Source organism: Schistocerca gregaria, chromosome 8 (assembly GCF_023897955.1).
Source record: "Schistocerca gregaria isolate iqSchGreg1 chromosome 8, iqSchGreg1.2, whole genome shotgun sequence".
Taxonomy (NCBI): domain Eukaryota; kingdom Metazoa; phylum Arthropoda; class Insecta; order Orthoptera; family Acrididae; genus Schistocerca; species Schistocerca gregaria.
In genome coordinates, this window is record NC_064927.1 from 75888129 (window position 1) to 75908607 (window position 20479).

At 38.3% G+C, this 20479-nt stretch overlaps 1 protein-coding gene and 1 non-coding gene across 2 annotated transcripts in view; both read left to right on the top strand.

Moving 5' to 3' along the window:
* LOC126284398 (lysine-specific demethylase lid) overlaps positions 1–11205 on the top strand; it is a 46711-nt gene extending 35506 nt beyond the window's left edge. The window contains exon 2 of the mRNA XM_049983300.1: positions 7467–11205. Within this exon, the coding sequence (XP_049839257.1) occupies positions 7467–7490 (24 nt within the window). The 3' untranslated portion in view covers positions 7491–11205. The remainder of the gene's footprint in view (positions 1–7466) is intronic.
* Positions 11206–15926: 4721 nt separating this feature from the next.
* On the top strand, positions 15927–16001 carry Trnat-ugu (transfer RNA threonine (anticodon UGU)). The gene has a single exon. It is a non-coding gene; the product is annotated as a tRNA-Thr (tRNA).
* The last annotated feature ends 4478 nt before the right edge of the window (positions 16002–20479 follow it).

Here is a 20479-nt window from a genome sequence, read left to right on the forward strand (position 1 = left end):
CTCATTTCAGTGCTGCTTCTCTGCCGTTGATCTGTTGCTTACTTTCCCTCCTCTTTTTCTTTCCTGATACTGGTCACCGCATGATGACCTCTGGAAATACCTCCCAGGTCATGTTTACACCTTCGTCAGGTTGTATCAGTGAAGTTGTTCATCCTCTGGTTGTACTATCTTTAAACATCCCGTGCCAAAGCCCGTTACTTAATCAAACAGAGGAAGGGGATGTATTACATTGTCTCCTCCCTAGGTCCTTCTGCTCCTTTTTCATGGGTGTAGGCTACATTCCGCACCCTTCACAGTTGTCAGTAGCAGTCTTCCACTCCAGGCCTTCCCTTCCAGGTAGCTTTTGTATACAGACCCATCAGTTCTTGCGGAACACCTCGTGACCCATTTCATGATGGCATCGGCATCATTGCACTATTCAGCTGCTTTCCTCCTCAGGAAACTGTGGGTTGAAGCTTCCCACTATTGTTTTACCCCTTGTCAGGTGAAATCTTAACAATGAATCTTTTACTAAATGGGAACTTCTTTTCCCCTCTCAGTGGACAGACATTATTATGGTTGCTACTCTTAAGCCTGATAAGGATCCGTTGTTCCTGATAATTATTGGCCAGTCAGTCTGATTAAAGTCCCCTGCAAGTTATTTGAATTGACAGTGGCTTGTCAGCTCAGTTGGGTTCCTATATCTCCTTGCCAGTGTACCTTTTAGGAGGGATGGTCTCCAGTCGATCATGTGCTTCGATTGGGAACACTGTTCGGTAGGCCTTTTTTCAGCACTGCTATGTAGTTGCAGTTTTCTTTGATCTTCATAAGGCCTGTGACACAGCTTGGTGCTATCACATCTTACTTACCCTGCACAAGTGACTTCTTCAGAGACCCCTCCACATTCTATTTGCCAGTTTCTGTCACACAGCTCATTCAGTGTTTGGATTGACACCATTCTCAGCTCTCTGCAGACCCCAGGGCTCAATATTAAGTGCCCTTTTTCCCATCACTATTAATGATATTGTGCCATCTGCCAGTCCTTGGTGAGCCCTGCTTTGTATGTGGATAGTTTCTGTATTTGGGCTAGCTCCCACTCTGACATTTCTATGGAGCAACAGCTCCACGATGCCATCCGGCGTACTTCTGCATGGACACCTTCACACGGTTTTTAACCCCCTCTCCTTAAGACAAGGGTGGTGCATTTTTGTCGTCATGCTACTGTCCATCCTGATTCGGAGCTCTACCTCGATGCGCAGCATCCGACTGTCACCCAGTTCAATTTCTTAGGTCTTCTTTCTGCCAACAAGCTAACACGGTTGCTCCATTGTACGCCTTCTGATGGTTGGCTGTTTTCGTAAACTCAATTTCTTCACTTCTTTGCCCACACCTCTTGGGGCACAGATCGTTCTACTCTTCGCCACCTTTATTGGGCATTAATTCTGTCTCGTGTGAACTATGTTTGTCAAGTTAATGGTTCAACTGCCCCTTCCACACTGCTCCTCTTGGACCTGGTTCACAATCATTGGTATCCATTTAGCCCACCGGTGCCTTTTACACAAGCCCTGTGGATAATGTATTTTGCTGGACAGCCAGCACCTTTTGGCCCTTTGCATTAAATGCTCCCTCCCGCCTTTCTCGTCTCGGAGATTAGGGGACAACCCTCTCATGGTTATGTCTCTTTGAATTTTCTTTGTGAAATTGGTTTGTTCTCTGTGATCTAAGTACCTGAATTTCCCTCTGAAATTGGAGTTCCTTAGTTAGCATTGGCGTCGGTTAAGGAGGCCTTGGTCTTGCCTCCAGACTGGCCAGAATTCCTTGCCCCCTCCCCCCTTTTCCTCCATTTTTTCTGGTCCTTTGTGCTGTTTCGCCATTTCTTGTCTTCCTCTCCCGGTGTTGTCTCTTTGTGTCATGACCGTGGATCGGGGAAGCTCGGCGACAGAGCTGGTGCCTCAACGCACGTAGTGTGTCTGGGGTGCCCATGCTGTCAACATTCCTCCTCCCCCCCTCCTGCTCTCCCTCCTGTTCTTTATTTATGTAGTTCCTCCCTATGCTTCTACCATCTTAGGTCATGATCTTGCAATGAGCCAACCAACGAACCAAACGGCCCTCAATCCGATAATCTAACTGCAGTGCTATGGTGGACACTAGTAGATTGGTTACCACCTGGAGTATAAATAGTACTCCTACCATGATTCGTGTCTACTCTTGGTTTGTGAGTCAAGTTCTTGCTACATGAATAGAACTAGAGTGATCATTTTCAGAGCTTTGTTTGAAACTGCACCAACTAGGTGAACAGATGTTAACCCTTAGCCACTTGGTCTGAGCGGATGCCAACAGTGTTGACAGAGTAGTTCTTCCATTCTCTCTGCCTTTGGGGACTGACCTTTGAGACCATTTTATCTGTAATCCTAGGCAGAGGCCCTCACAGGGTGCTACCATCCAGAGCCAGATGGATCCAGGTTTTTTAAAGAGTTTTTTCTCCTACCCCTCGTCATTCCTCAGCATTCGCGATATGAGACTCCAGACCTTTGCCATAATAATAATGACAGTAATAATAATGGTTATCAGTTCTACCAATCTAATCATTTTTCTATAACACCATATTTCAAAAGATTCACTTCTATATAGTGCTACACAGAGACTGATACTTTTTGAAAAAAAACTTTTGAACTATTAAATTTATATTTGTTTATAAAGTACTCCTCTTTTTCAGAAATTCTTTTGCTTCTATTCCCAGTTTGCATTTTACATCCTTTTTGCTTTAGCCTCACATTTCTTTAATGTTCATCCTCTAACCTGAAATGCCTGACAGATTGAAATTGTGTGCCAGACCAGTGCTCGAAGTCAGAACTTTGTCTTTAAGTGCAATTCTTGTACTAACAGTGCTACTCAGGCACGACTTGTGACTTGCCCTTGCAGCTTTACTTCTGTCAATACCTCTCTCTTACCTTCCAAACTTCAAAGATATTATCTTGCATACCCTCATACCTTGCGTAACTAGGGGATGGAGGAGTCTACATAATAAATTCTTAGTATTATTGTTGAGCAATGAAAAGCCTCTATCAGTTAGCTATAAAATATGTTGTCTATGCATTGCTAAGGTACTTCGTGCAAATATTGAGATAATTTCTTGAATAAGGCCATAGCAGTTTCTTTCTCTTTCCTTGCCCAACTTGGATATAGTTAAGGCGAAAGAACACCCGTGAACTTAAAGTGAGCTTGGTGCTGCTGTTTCATGCTTCTGCCACAACCAATCATGTAACACAATTTTGTATACATGTCATAGACAGTGCCTCAGTGTTGCCACAGCTCTGTAGACACTGGCAGCCTTTTGTGCTTCATGGTAAAAGACTGGTAGCAGCACTCCAGCTGTTGGGCCCTTATCTTGCTGTATGAAGTGTGGTACTCAGTCACTGGTGTTGTCCACATCAGTGATGTTAATTTCTAATTTTCCAGCCATTGTGGATAAATCTTATGGTCTCTTTATTGGGTCTCTTTATTGAACATAGATAAAAGATTATAACATATTTCCAAATTGACATGTCTCTTCGGAAACTATGTCGGTGTGATACATATACTCCATTCCTAAATAAAGTAAATTCGTTCTTCCATCCATGGAACTAGTGCAGGGTGAATCCGTTTACCAGAAACATGTAGGAAGAGATTGAGTGCTGGTGGCAGTGAAAGGCTAGTTCATAAATGCCTTTATTTTGTAACACATTCCCCTTTTAGGACAGTGCTAATTATCCAATATCCATTGAATAGATTCGGTCCTTTAAGTATGTTTCTGGAAGATCTGCAAAATCTCCACCTCCAGTCTCTTCATTTTCGAGCCAGAACTCTGTAGATGTTAGTGGATGTCAGACTGTCAGATCAGGCGAGTAGGAGAATTCGTGTTTCAACTATTTGATGTACTAATCCCCATGTTATCCTGCTGCCAAACCACATTTGTTGGCTACTGCGTTATCCTGATTTTTCATCTTTCTTTCTTTTGAAGTTCGGGCTGTTCATTATAAGTTCTTTGCATTTAGTTGGTCCAGAATACTCACTTAGTATTTTTTGTATATTGTTTGTGAGGAAGAAAGAAGCCATTTGCGTTTCACAAAATCTTTCTAGCAGATGAAATTGGCTTCACGATTTTGGTATTCTTATTGGCTTCTACCTACTGCTGTAATTGACATTTTTCATGTGAAAAGAAGTTGCCTGCATACTGTCCACAATAACAAAAATCTCCACACACATGCAATAATTTCAATTGTTTCTAAGTTGTGACAGTCAATCGTAAGAACAGTGTTTTGCATTTGCTGTTGTCATTGTTGAACAAATTCATCATACATTCTTTACAGAGTTTCATGTTAATAGTTCTGGATTTAAAATATACCATACTTTTTTCGTCAATATGCTTATAGTGCCAGCTATTACAGGAACCTCTAATCAGTGGTCATCCTCTTGTTGTGTGCTATCATTCTTTACCAACCAAATCAGGCAGAGTAGGTGTTAAGACAGTCATCTCATATTCATGAGAATGGAATTTGCTCTGTCTGATCAATCCAGTTTAGGTTTCTGTGGTTTTTTTTTTAAATTTCAGCAAATTCTGGGATGGTTTTTCTGTAGGCTATGGCCAACCATTTCTCGTATCCTCAGAAAAAAGATTCTTATAAATTTAACAGTGTAGGAAGAGATAGTTTGGTACTTAAAAACTGTAAAGAAGACATGTTAAGTTGCAGTCAGACACAATTAAGACACTTACCCAAAGCATATGGGTGCAGCCTTCATTAGCAAAAGAGCAACAGAGAAACACACACCATTCTTGCACACAATCAAGCACATGTGACTGCTAACTCCAGCAGCTCTGGCCAGAGTGCAACTGTCACGTGGGGTGGGAGCAGTAATCTGGAAGGGTGGGGTAAAGGGAAGGAGTAGTAGTGTACAGTTGGGAACTTATAAATTTCATGTGTACCGTATGTATTTAAAGGTATTTGTTTTCACTGTGTGAAGTGATCCCTTTATGAATAAATAAGTAGGCCCAAATAAATTGTTTCAATTTTTGATTGTGACTGTTCAGTGTCCTTCATACAGCTCTGCCTCAACAGAAACAAAATTGTGTTGGAAGTTCTCATAATTTTTTGTTAATGTGACAGTTGAAGTAGTGTTGTTGTGTAAGCTTCATTCAAAAGTGTAAACTGGGGTACCATGCCAAATCATTTGATTTAGAAGGTTTATCACCAATGGAAACTCGTGAGGACCAGCAGCCTCATTTTAAACATTCAGTAAACAAGCCTCCAGATTTAAACATGAATTACTTGCATTGGGAATGTTCCACATAAACGGTGTCCTCATATTGCAGTCATAGATTAAACACTGAAAAAGTGTATAATATTGATTTGTATTTGCCAAAGCTGTATTGATGTTATAGATGTAACTAAAGAGAGCACAGTGCCTTTTACCTTGAGCATTACCCATCAGAAAACTTTGCATGTAATGGGTGATGCATTTGTTGAAGAATGATTAGAAATCTGTTTCAAGTAGGATCCAACTTTGTACCATACCCTGCATGGATGAGCTGTGGGTCCACTATTTCTTATCAGAAACAAAATGCAATCAAAACAGTAGATTGGTGCAGGAAGTGTCCTCATATTGCAGTCATATTCACCGTAATAGCGAAGTGGATTTTATCTGCTGGAAGGGTTGTGGTCATTGTTCCCTGGGTTGCAAAATGTGTTCTTATCGATTGTGTTGCAATGAGTAAAACCATAGCTGACAATGACCTTCCTCTAACATTTTCTCCCCTTGTGGGAAACTATTCCATATCAAGGCATCCTGGAGCAATAAAGTGACTCAGTTGTATGTGAGGTGTGTGTGTGTGTGTGTGTGTGTGTGTGTGTGTGTGTGTGTGTGTGTGTGTGTGTGTGTGAAGGGAGGGGGAGGGGGTCCGGGTTCTGACGAAGACTGCAGCCGAAAGCTATTGTGTAATTGTTTTTTCATTGTGCAGTAATTGAACCAGTTTTTTGGATCAATTGACACATTTCAATGCGTATCTGCACTTGGAATTGTTGTACTGTAAGATGGAGTGCCATAATTTCTTCAGTTGTCACTTTCTGGTCAACAGCAGTTGATCCCAGGGATAATTGCAGAGGGAAAGGAATAGCATTTTTGGTTCAGCAAGTTAGAAGAATATGACTAATTTTTTCTGTGTGTAAATTACAATATATCTGAACACTTAGTGTTCCCTAGTACTGTCCTAATTTAGTGTGACACAGTAACAGCAGCTTTAAAGAGATTCTCTCTCACACTTGTGGGGCAGGCTGGATTGTTACGGCTGTCTTGAAGCCAGGGCACTGTAATGCCTTTTTTCCAGACAGCGTGAAAGAGGGCCTTAAACTGAAAGTGAGCTGTCATCTTACTTGGGTTATTAGGACTAATAGATTGATCAGCTATGCTTGATACACATTCAGGGAGTAGTATAATCCCATTGATAACTTTATTGTGCTGGGCACAGCTGAACAGAATATGTGCTTTTGATTGGTTTAGTTGTAATACATCTGGAAGTCATAAATAGTTTAGCAGTTTCTTAGGTGTAATTTCAGAGCACAGCTTACAAAATGTTAAGAGTAATTTCTTTACAGGTGATTTCCAGTATTGTGTTTGGAATGCACTATCAGTTTTATATACCTAAGAGACATAGAGAACCGATTTTCCTGCTCCTGATATTGAACAATTTCGTGAGCTGTTGACACTCTCTTGGCTCTCGTACCACACTTTGTAACTTTACTGTTGATCGTCAACAGGCTGTAGAAGCTTGTCTAATAATGAGGTTGTAATATCTATTCAGACTCTCATATATACTGTCCCAATTGAATGTTTTGAACTTTGCGTGAGGGAGACTGCTTGAAATAGTAAAGTGTTGGTGAGGTTAAATATTGGGTGGTTGCTTCACCTGTAGGGTCACAGGAAGGTCCCCTACACATTGAACACTTGGCAGCTGAAGCTGGGGAGCAGTTGTGCTTTTACAGACTGTTTTTCGACACCTCCTGTGTCGTGTATGGGTCTGGAAGGGTGTCGTGCTTGAAGATCTTGCAAATAGTGTATTGCAAGGACAGGACTGGTCTGTTAATTAAGGTTTGTATTGGTAATGGTGAACTGTCACTTTTCACCTGAAACTGTAAGGCTGCAGTTGTAGAAGCAATATAGGATATGACTCCTGTTACATTATGTTCTTGTTATGCTGTGGCAGTGAAAATTGATATTTGGTGCCTACATGTTATTTTATGTTGCCAGCAAAAGAACAAGACCTTTGCTGCCTTGTTAGCATGTACATAAAGAAACAAGTTAAATGTTTTGTGAGTTAAGTTATTATTTTGAGAGCTCACTTCTGCTCTCTTTGGTCTAAAACTTGGAAGAAGAAAACTTTCAAAAATGTCTAAGAATAATGAGTCTTCACAGTTATAAATGTATTCTAAGTGTTACCTTTCTTTCTTTTCCAGGACAGTGATATCAGCATATTGTGAGAAAGTGATTGCTAACCAACTGGATTCAAGTTGTGAATCAATTCAAAAGGGGTTAGGCTTTGTGCAGCCGAGCAGACTTGGGAATACTTTCTTTCCCCACAGTATCTTGGCATACAACTTGTAATTTGTTTTCTTTCTGGTGTATATTTCATTTTATGGTGGAAAGAACTAGGACATTTTCAAAGTGCCTTAGGGTGAAAATTCACAATTTGGCATAATTTTTTTTTTTTTTTTTTTTTTTTTTTTTAGTTTCTTGGACTGTTGTCAATCTTTCTTCTTTTTCACATATTGTATCAGTATTCCACCATTAGTTAGCTATTTGATTTATACTAGTACATATTTTTGTGTTAGTTGTATTGGCCTCTGTAATATTTATTAGTGCTGAAAGATCTTGATGTGCATAATCCATTTCCTGTAAGATACCAATGTTAATGTTAATGAGAGAATGACAGAGAGAGAGAATGAGAGAGAGAGAGAGAGAGAGAGAGAGAGAGAGAGAATATTAAATAGGATGTACCTGAGTTTGCAGAACTTTGCAAGTGAAAGATAAAGTGCAGACATTTTTGCATGTTTAAATCCTAGTTTTAACTTACATGTGGAGGGTAGCGAATAATTTCTTCTGCGTACAAATGCATGTGAATGCCTCTGCTTTACATCTCAGAAAATGATAGTAATTATCTATGATGACGAGTTTTTCAGACTCGTGACTTTATCAAAAGGCAAGTGAGAATGGCTATGTGCTTCATATTTTGAGATGAAATTTCTCAAGTTTGGTATGCAACGGAAGACAGTGTATTTGTACAGAGATGTTACCTTGTTTCACTTTCCCCCCATCCTTCCTTTATTTTTCTCCTAGTCATGCTGCTCTTTCAAAATATAGCATGAATAAAACGGACTAATATTTGCTGTGCAGTGTTTCCCCCTTGAGATTTTGATCCTCCACAATTTTGTGTTCTGTTCAAAATGTGAAAGGCTTTTGATAAGCAATGTGCAGCATAAATAATTTTATGTAATTTTTAGTTGATGCTCAATTGACACATTGTCAAAAGTTGACAATGAGTGACGGTTTGGACAGAAAACAGGAGCAGGAGTTTGACATCCAGCAACCATGTGGTGCTGTTTAAGGCACATAGCTATTTTTACTGTGTCAAAGAGATCCTAGCAACTCTCTCTGCGTGTTAGTTGACAAATTATGATTGCCTACTCATGTATAACATTCTGGTAGTAGTGCATTTTAACTGGACCATTAATGAGGAGTTACATAAAAAGCTACTTTACAGCATCACAGTGCATGTTTGAAGTATTGCTGTTTTGTTTTATTTGTGTTATGTTTAGCAGAAATTCTTGTGTGTGCAGAGCCTTTTGGTTACCATTTATTGCTCTTTGCAACTAGTTTTTAATTATTTAATGTAATCGACTGCAATTTTTGTAATCTTTCTTGATAGTCCAACAGTGATATGAAACTTATTGTTCCTTTCTCCAGAAACTAAAAATTTCTTGTATTGTGTTTTCCATTACCACTTGTGTTTTGAAATGTTGTTATCCTATTAATGAGGTTGTTACGTTATTGCATTAGTTGGAAATGAGACTGAAAAGAAAATTTTCCTCTGTTGTATGTAACTACTTCATATTACACTACATAGCAAGGTGGATCATCCGACCATTGAAGAATTTAACATCCAGTCGTGCTACTAATGGTAATGCAACGATGCTTTTCATATACATGTTATATAGCCATCTCCTATCACACTATTTTACTCTTGTATTTTATTTACAAGTTTTTTATAAAAGAAACTTAAGTTACTGGAGTTCAGGTAACTTTTCTTTCCTTTTGGTTCCTTGTTCACATCAGTATATATTTGTGATAAATCATTTTTAATGTCTTCCACCTCTATGTACAAACATCTTATGCTGTAGTTGGGTCTACCATAATATGCACTGCACTTAAATCTTTTGACAATAGTCTCTTAATTGGCTGCAATTGCAGTGCTGTGTTCTGTTTGTTTCCACCCTTCTGGGAACGTCTTCCATAATAAACAGCATTGTCAAGTGACAGAAAGTAATTCCTTGTTTATTAATTTTAAATTTTGTAGTTGCTGGATGTGATATTTCAAGTACCAAGCAGTTTTTGGTTTCGGCCTTGATTTTAAATTTGAAGCCTGAAATCGTTCTATGCATGCATAAAGCCATGGATCAATTCTTAATGGTTTCTGAAGACCATTCCTAACACTACTAAAGTAGCAAGCATTTCTTTGGGGTTTGGTGTACACTTAATGGCACAGCTCTCCCTCCAGTTGAGCAGCAACACTTGTATGTGAGATGTCAGTCGCATTGCTAAATTTATGTTTGAATGGTATGCTAACATTTATTTTCTTGGAGTGGCAGTAATTTTAAAATAGTTAACCATTATTTTTTTGTCTGCAAGTACTCTGGTCTATACATGGTGATTTTTCCAGTATATTGATTTATTTGTGAATTGTTTAATTATTTAATACTTGCTTATATTGTGTACTTGTTCACATGCAGTGTTTAGAAAGCAAGTGGATAATATATGTTCTACCTATTTTGCCCCCCCCCCCCCTCCCTTCACTCCCAGCATTTGTAACTCCCGCAGTATTTTAAACTTGTTAACAATCTTCATTACTTTTAAGAATTGTACCTCGTAACAGTGTTCATGGTTTTAATTTAATATCTGCTGTTCTGCAAAACTGTCAGAAATGGTTATCCACTTCATATTTGCCTGTGAGAGGAAATCATTAGTTAACACCTCTAAAACCCTGACGTGTAAGATTATTCATAAAATCAGTGTTTCCTAAGAACTGTGATCTCATTTTAGATGTTTAAGATTCATCAGTATATAAATACATGTATTCATTTTCATTCAGAGTTTTTATTTCTTGTAGAGCAATATTTGTATTATTTTTTAATGTGTATAGTTTCTGTAACTTGTGGATTGTCATTAAATACATTAAGAATTTATGTGCTTGTCACTCATAAGATTGTGTGTGCACTAATGTCATTGACTTATTTCAATACTTATACTTCATAAAAATGTAGGCGAAACTCTGGGACAGAGAGCAGACTAGTTATCAGAAAATATAGTTACTGAATATCAGTATATGTAAATAATATTTTCTCTTATTTATGTAACAATTTGGGAAACTATTATGTGTTACACTTGTCAATTTTTGTCTTGTGAAGGGCATGTTTATTTGCTAACACATAATGGAGCCATTGCAATTTCATATTGTACCCAGCAGTATTACAAGTGTCATGAAAAGGTGTCAAACACTGCTGACAGGAACATTCTCCATGTGTGTGTGTGTGTGTACAGAGTCACTTGTAACCAGCTGCTGTACTGTTAAATGTATGGTCTTCCTGTGGTAAACATGTTCTTTTGTAGACATTCAGCTGCAGTTTTGCAAAGATGTATTTGTTTTCTATTCCAGAATAGTGAAGTGGAGAAAGGAAAGACAGTTCGCTTAATAAAATTTGTGTTCATGGACGCTCATATCTCTGGGAAGTTGTATTTCTCTTGAGTTAAGCACAGACACAATTGCAACTTGTATTATGCATGCAAAACACATGTCAGTAACATGAGGATGATGCTGGTGAATAGTTAGTATAGTTCCCTTGTATGAAAACTTTATTGCTTTGTAATTATATTTGTCATCTTACTTTTCCACCAAAATGAAATAAAATATTGAGAATATGACTTTAATTTTATTTTTGGACCAAATAAATTTCAACATAAAAAGTTAATTAACTACTTATGTTGCTTTAAAATAGAGGCAGTATGTTATCCTTTCTGTGCATGCACTGGAGCATGTAGATGACTGTACATTGGCCATTTTTGTTTTCTCAATATAATTGTTTTAATGGCTGAAAAAAAAGTGGTGCCATAAAAGATGCAAAGGAGATTTGTCCACATATGACATGCATTGTAAACTCCCAAGAATTTAGTGATACACAGCTGTTTGTCAGTTATGTCTTACTGCTTTTAATAAGAGCAAGAAAACGAAACTGTAAACCGTCACAAATGGTTTTTTGTGATGAATAAATCTGCTCCAGTTTTAGTCAACAAATCCTTTATTTTGATAAAATAACACACATGATCTGATTTCCAGGATGTAAATTCCATCTTCAGGTACTACAAAAATTAAAGAAAACAAAGAGAGATTCTTCATACAGTTAATTAACATTAAAAGAGCCCATACAAATGTGAACATCAGGTTATATCTTGATTGTGTACGAGAGAGACATACCAGTCATGTAAAAAGTCCAGCAAATTTATCAAGTAGCATGCAAGATACTGTACAAGTGAGGCATGAAAAGGTTCAGAGTCAACCAGTACCACACCAGGTAAACGGGACCTAACTGAAAAAAATGAGTGTAACAGCAAACAAGCAGACATTGCCAGCTTAACATAACCTATGAAGCAACTGCAAACAAATAGGCATTGCATGGGCTTAAGAAGTTAAAATGAAGGCATAAAAGCCATATAACACCAATTTGTGAACCTCAAACGAAGCTTAACATACAAGTGCTCCGCCTGCTGCATATTATGGAAACCAGGTACAACTAGTCAGCAGACTGCTGTGCAAACCGTAATGGTACTACATACACATAACCATCGGAGAGTGGCCCCCCGCCACTGGAACTATTGCCGAGGGTGGGAAGGATAGTTGAAGACATCATAGCTAACAACATGGCTGCACTCCCATGTTTCCTCCCAAATGCCACCTGCTACCAGTAGCGCTAAAACCACCTAAATTATGCACGGAATTAGCTAAGATAAGGCTGGTAAAGAGCAAACAATAAAAGCAAAACACGCAGTGTATAATAAAATTATCAAGAAATAAAAATAATGAAAATGTATAATGAAATTGTCAGGAAATAAAATTGATGAAACTGTAGAACAAAATATAAAGTTAATAAAACCACGGTATAAAATATACAAGGGTCATTCAACAAATAATGCCCCACTTTTTTTCTCAAAACATATTTATTGTTAAGAGTCAGAATTTGCTGACAATATACATCAACATTTTGTGTCCATTTTGTATTTTTATATTTTTATTTTACTCGAATCATAGCTGCACTTGAATCTAAGCCGCACCTGAAAAATGAGTCTCAAAATCAAGAAGAAAAAAAAAATCACGAATCCAAGCCGCACCTGAAAATTGAGACTCGAAATTCAAGGGGAGAGGAAAGTTTTGCTTATTTTTCTTTGATCTGATAAGTGCCGTTCTCTTTGTTATAGGTGTTTAAGTCACTCTAGGCTGAAAATGCAGTACTGTACTGTGTCATGCATTGTTTGTCACATTCTGATGATGAGTGTTTATGGTCTGTTGCCGCACGGGCATGCTACCGCCGCTTACAATTAAAACAATGAGAGGAATTGTCTCATTAGCAAAACAATGGCAAGAGATTGCTATTTGTTGTTACTTACACTGCTGCTTTCTTTGATAATGGTCAGCAAGAACCAAATAATAGACTGCGTACAATAGATGATGTTCTGAATGAGAGTTTAGCGAAAAATTTTCTTCATTTGAAAATCTTTGCAGACACCTCTTTAGTAAATTACATTCTGCACAGAAATTAGTCACCTTAGATTTAAAAATCTAGTCAATGGCCGTGCTTCATTTCAGACTGTCTCACTATTAGGAATGAATACGAATATAAACATGACACGGTATGTATATTCTTCTGCGTTTGCTGTTGTCTCGCTCTAGTTTCGTAGTTTATTAGGCAGACAACAAACATGAAAGAACACATGGCAAAATGTTTATATTCATATTATTGTTATGGTGAAGAGAACACTGCATGTGATTCACAATTCATAAAAGTTCCTATTAGCAACTATCTCTTCTCACAGGTAGGAAAGAATTCAGAACGTAGAGTTGGCCATATTGACAAACTCCCAAACAGTCTTGCCAGTTGGATTTCTGTAGTACATTGAAATGCTGCTACATTCAAAGATGAACAATACGGAATTTGTATTTACTTCGTTGGATAATGTATGAAAATGCAGTGGTATCGGGGCAGAGGGAAAAAAAAGCTCGTCTTCCACATTTTTATTTTTATTTTTTAACTGACGCAGAGGTTTTGGCGCCAGTATTTATCTTTGTGCCTGCAAAACATGCCTGTGTAGCGCTACATACATTCGACAGCAGAAGTTAGTTGTGGCGGCACCTACCAACATTATTTCGGAACTTCTGCTTACTTTACACTCGAGTCTAAGCCGCAGGCGGTTTTTTGGAACACAAAAGCCGGAAAAAAAGTGCAGCTCAGATTCGAGTAAATACATTAGTCTCCATCATGTTCTATGCCCTTATGCCAATGTTTTGGAAGAGCATGTATTCCCTGCTGATAAAAGCTCTTGTCCTGTAGGTGTAGCCATGTTTTCACTGCATTACTGAAACTTTTGTCATCTTCAAAGTTTGTACCCTATAGAGAATCTTTAAGCGGCCCAAAGAGATGGGAGTCCGAGCGTGCTGGGTCTGGACTGTAGGGTGGATGAAGCAATGACGTCCAGCCCAATTTGGCAATGTTTTCCCGGATTGTCAGACTTGTGTGGGGGCATGCATTATCATGTTGGAGCAAGATTTCTGCTGGATTCTGTCCGGTTGAACATGCCAGAAACAAGTCTTGAGTTTATTCAGAGCCTTCACGTATGCCTCTGAATAGATGGTTGACCCTTTTGGCATCACATCAGCGAGAATGATGCTATCACAATCCCAGAAGGCTTGTCACCATGATTTTTCCGGCAGAGAGTGTTGTCTTAAATTTCTTCTTTTGTGGTGAATTAGGATGATGATCCTCCACGGACTGCCCTTCTGCAAAGCGGTACATCCAACTTCCGTCCCCTGTAATAATCTGTGACAGGAAGGCCTCTCAGTCAGTCTCAAAATGCTCCAACAATTCAGGTGAACTTCCAATGCTGGCCGACAACTGTAGAGTTGTGATGCACCGGTCGGCACGAATAATGGCATCCGCACAGTTCAGCATGTCTGGAGCAGTGGCTGTGAAAGGACATATCGAGCATGGCTGATCATGGAGCTCTGTTTCTGCATTTCCTGAGGCTGTAACTATCCTTACCCATTGCCCAACTGTACCCTTATCAACTGCAGAATCACCATACATTGCACACAAACGTTTATGGATGTTGAATGCAGTTTCTTTTTCTGAATTCAATAATAGCACGCTGCTTGTAACATGAGTCATATGTAGACGCCATTTTGACGCTGTATTACAGCTCTGCCATCTGCCAGAATAGTTCGAAACTTCACTGGCGCACTGAACAAACATCAAATGTGAAGCACCAACAAGGATGGTTAGCTATGTATATTAATGGCATTACTTGCTGAACAACCCTCGTAATAGGGGCCAAACTGACATACCACAAATTAAACATAATAGTGGAAGAGTTGCCAATACACAGAGTATGTCATATTAAGAATGTCAGGCTATAGATGCAGGTAGTGCAAAACAACAAATAGAATAACATACTTAATCATAGTGTATAAAGTCTCCAGTAACAGAGAAACCAGTGTGACAAACTCCAAAAAAATATACATAGCTGCAGAGTTACAACTAAGGTATTAAGCTGGGCAACAATATATTACATACAACCCAATAGTGAAAAACCTGAACTTAGTTTTGAAGACATTACGCAGTACCACACAGTTGGCATGACATGGAGTTTTTATGCACGGCCTTTATGTAGGTTACCCTATATGTTGTGTTCCCCTTGCATTCTTGATATGATGGACTCTGTGTATTGATATATCTCCCCTATTATGTTTAGTTTTGTGGTACGTTGGTTTGGACCCTTTTGTATTTTATATTTTGTACTATGGTTTTATTAATTTTATTTCTTGACAATTTCATCATACCTTTCCATTGTTTGCATTCTTGACAATTTCATTATCAATTGCATGTCTTGCTTTTATTGTTTGCTATGTACTAGGCCTATCTTAGATAATGCCATGCATTAAAACAACAGGTTTTAGTGCTGTTGGTAGCAGGAAGCATTTGGTAGGACACATTGGGGTGCATCCGTGTTGTGAACTCAGATTCCTTCAGTGGTCCCTCCCATCCTTGTAGTAGTTCTGGTGGTGGCCACACTCTAGTGTGTGTGTGTGTGTGTGTGTGTGTGTGTGTGTGTGTGTGTGTGTGTGTGATGGTATCTGTTCTTTCGAGAACAGTTACTATCTCCATATATATATATATAATTAAAGGCTACCCAGCCCTTGAACTTCGTCTGTGCGAATACAAAGAGGTTGCCCGAACTCTTACGAGACTCGTCACCTTATTATGCGCGAGTAATGAGTAATTAGGTACATTACGTGTGTAGGTTGTGGACAGTTGGCAATGTGGATCTCATGGGAAGCGTACAAGGGATAAGTCCCTGCAGTCGTGCTATTCATCTGTGTCCTCGGTGGCTCAGATGGATAGAGCGTCTGCCATGTAAGCAGGAGATCCTGGGTTTGAGTCCCAGTCAGGACACACATTTTCAGCTGTCCCCATCGAGGTATATCAGCAAAATCTGTAAGCAGCTGAGGTTTTCAATTAATTATCATTTCTCATAAGCAATCAAATTATAACCTGATGTTCACATTTGTATGGGCCCTTTTGAAGCTAATTAATTTTATGAAGAATCTTCTTTTTTCTTTCTTCCCCTGAAGCTGGGATTTGCATCTTGAAACTCAGGTCAAGTGTACCATTTTAGCCAAACAAAGGATTTGCTGAGTACAATTGGAGTGGATTTGTTCGTCATGAAAAATTTTAGCAGCAGTTGTGGATGTCCCACAAAGAATGTATCATCATAAATGGATTAAAGGGGTACACTGACAAACTTCTACAACTGGAGTAGTTACACAGCCATTTATTGTCGATGATAGTGGATCTGATGCAGTTATCAAGGGAGAGACTTCAGAAATGTGAAATTTTTCATGGCGTCTGTTTATAGAGAGCAGTAGCTGACAGAAACTAATTATATGTGCTGTTTTCACAATTGACTATCATTAAACAGTGACCATAATAAAAGTAACAGGAAAGCTGCCAGTGTGAAACATGTTACTATATCCTCAGTTATCTTATGTATATGCTGTTCATCTGCTGCTGCTGCTACTACTATTTTTCCCACTACTGACTCTCATGCTCATAGCCAGGTCCTTTGTTATTTATGAATTTGGATATAACAATTGCATTGTTATTTATGAATATGAATATTTTTTATGTTTTACTACACTGCATGTCCTTCTCCTTATCATCCTTCACCATTTTATTTTCAGATTTGACAGCTGTTTTCTTTCACACCCCCCACTTACCTGTCTTTCATTCTTTCACGTTTGTGCAATTTTTTTTTTCCTGCCAAAGTGCCCTGATTGACTTTTACTAGTATCTTCTTCAATGCTTTATTTGCCAAATACAGTAGGTTACATTTTCTACAATGACGTACTCTTTCTGTTTGCGCAGTTTTTAAAATTTAGTCAATTTTCACGACTTTCCCCTTTGATTTTTTTTTTAAAATCTTTTTTGTATCATATAGGCCAGACCTTCAACCCCAACTCCTCTTTTGCAAACCCATTTTGGCCAACACGAACAGTGTTCTCAAGCAGACCTTTTTTTGTCATCCCATCTGGTAAGTCTCCCCTGACCCAGGGTTCTGGGAAACTTTTCTGAACTCTACCCTTTATTCAAAACCTCCCCAGTCTTTTTCCTTCACTTCTCTTCCTTTCCTTTCAACCCTTGTGCCAGAAGAAGGAGCCACTGGCTCCGAAAGCTTTGTAATGCCTTTAATATGAGTGTTTTCCTGTTGCCACTTGGTGAGTAGATTTTTTTATCTATCCAATTACATTATATTTTCAAAAATTAATTATTCTCATTGCTAAAATTTGAATCTTACCAACAACTAAAGAAGGTAAACAACTACATATATTTTTGTGACTTTTTACTTGTTTGATTATTCATATGAGAAAAATTTAAACTACGTTAGTTACTTGTTCCATAGATCATTGGAACAATTCTTTTATCGAAATGATGTGGATCGAGTTTTCAGGACACATGTAATATGGCCCTGCAGGTGTTAACTGGAATAGATACCGGGGAAAACATCAGACAATGCCTGAAGGCCAATGCTTTGAATACGTGGAAGTTGTTGGGGGTATGGGCAGGCACCATTTCTCTAAAATTTTACGACTTTACTAACTTGATTTTAAAATAGTAAGTGAACATTCGTTATCATGAGCAACAAGATCCTCAGTATAGTTTGTTAATGAAAGTTTCTGAAGAATTATTTTAACAGATCAACGAACAGCTCTCAAAATCAATTTACAACACTTAAAACTCAAAATCCCCTTTTAAGCAAAGGGAAAAAAAACTGTAAATTGCATAATGCAAGGTTAAATAAAAGATTTAACGCCACGTGGCAATACCAAAATTTTCATAGATATCACCTGTGATCTCTAAAGGCAATAAAATATTGATCACAAACTTTTAGATTAAAACAAATTAAATGCAATAAAACCTGATTACTATCAACATACATTCAAACCCCGTAGCCTCTACAATGTGCCCGTGTCACAAAATATTTTCCTTCCTTTTAAACACTTTACACCATAAACCTCCCTACATGTGATGCAAACTACACCCAACAGATTATGACAATTAAGTATAGATGTTATAATTAACCAGGTATGTAATCTTTTCCTTTCAAAATAAATTTAAAAATAAACACAGAAATCAACTCTTAATCTCAGTTATTACATCTGTTAATAATAATAATAAAAAAAAAAAAAAAAAAAAAAAAAAAAACAATACACTTCTTTCAATTTTGTCGTGGTCATCCGCTGTTGTGCACCGTGCTCTCCTTCAGGATCACATGTGGTGCGGGGAAGATTTTCTATGATGTACAAAACATTAACAGGGCACAACGAACTTACAAGAATTGCATACTGGGATTATACGTTGATGTGGATGTGGCTCGCAAATCTTATAACGGGAGAGGGAGTAGATGTGGTACTACTGAACACTTCGAGTATACTGCACAGCACCAAACAGCAGTACGGTGGTGTAGACAAGAAAGGAATCAACAACTGTTGCAAGGCAACCTCAGCAAAGCAGTAAGAAAATATTTGGGACTTTAAACTCTTGGGAGGGCTGCACCAAACCACAGAATGATGTACCAAACTAAATTATGAAAATACTATCTGTGATTTCGCCACGACAAGTAGAACCATAAAATACCATAAGAAGCGAACTGCAATTAACACAATTCATAAGTGTCCTACTGACAAGTTCCACAGTCAATCTTTCCCTTACTACAAACACTTAACAGTACCTCCAAAGTTCACTCGTGGATACTACTAGAGTGCCACTGACTCGTTATAACTGTAGATAACAGAGTTTAACATGCTGGGGCCGACTTAGGTTTCTGAATAAGACAAGCAATGACTTGGTCCTCCACTTGGTTCCACCTTCAATCTAAAACAGTCATTTACTTAATAGCTAAATAGATGATAATGCCGATATCAATGCTCTCCTCCTAAGCATTGCTCTAACTGGGGACTGCAGTACCGAAGCATGGCTTACGCCCCTCACAAGTCTGATAAATGCACCACGAATGTGCACCTTTTTAGAATTCTTATGTTTGCCTTGTGCACCAAAGTTGCCATAATTCTTCATCGGAATCCAAGGGCAGAACCAAGAAATCATTTTTCAGCCCTTGAATAACCACACAATGATCACCATTGGGACAACACTAGCCCTCCACACTAGGATCTTCGAGCCCATGGCATTCCATCCCCAACCAAGTTCTTCTGCCGGGCCCACCGATCAAGCAGCCTTGCCCTCCAACACCGTCGTCACTCCTCACGCACAGTCCAAAGCTAACTCACTGCAAGCCCTTTCTTCCTCACTCTGTTCGCCTGGCGGCGCACAGTAAGACAACTCGCCAAAGATATGCGGCGACCAAAGACTCCAATCCGATCTCGATATTGACATTGTGGTGAGTACTGAGAAGGCAGGTTGTTTTAAAAAACAAAATATTTAAACAGCGAGCCGCACCAGCTCAACATGTATATGATTAGTGTTAACATTAACAAACCCAACATTTTGTAGTCCTACTCATCCATATTTAAAAATAAGAGGTGGTTGTTGTTTTTGTTGTTGGTGGTGGTGATGGTGGTTTTTTATAGGCTACCAGAAGAAATGATTTTGGGTGAGATGTAAAACTTGCTATTTTTTGTTCCTGCATATCGAATTTGGTATGGACATCACTATTCTTCTCAAATTGTGAAGGATTATTTATGGCTACCTTGATTAGAAAAAAAAAATGGTGCAGTTAAATTGCCTGCCCACTTGAAGAGGTACCTATATGACATCTGTGAATGAACGTCACATATTTGCTTTTGTGCAATCAGTGTTTTAATTATAAGTGGTGGGGTACCCTAGAAAATTGTTCCACTTTGTGGAAATATGCAAAATATGTTAGGACATATATTCATTTGTTCCCAAGACTAGCAGTTATACAAAGATCAAAAGCAGCTGAATTTGTTTGAGAATATCAATAATATGCTTCTTCCAATTCAATTTTCCATCAGCATGTACACCCAAAAATTTGGAGCAGTCAGTGCAATTTACTCCTGTTCATGTGCTACATCAATTGCTGGTATTATGATTTGTTGTACAGAAAGGAATATAATTTTTTTCTAAAATTTAGGGAGATCCAATTTTAGAGACCTACGCAATAATTCTTTGAAAAACATCATTAATCGTTTTTTGTGGTTGCTTTCTTTGTAATGGGGTTTATTATAACTCCAGCAGCACCTGCAATAATAATTAAGTCTGCTTCTTGAATGATAGAAGGAAGGTTATTCACATATATAAGTAGTAGTACTCTGTGTGACTCCTCTTGTGATTTATCCCAATCACTAAAATTTTCTAACCTTCAGACATTGTTTCTTTATTCAGCACCACTTTGC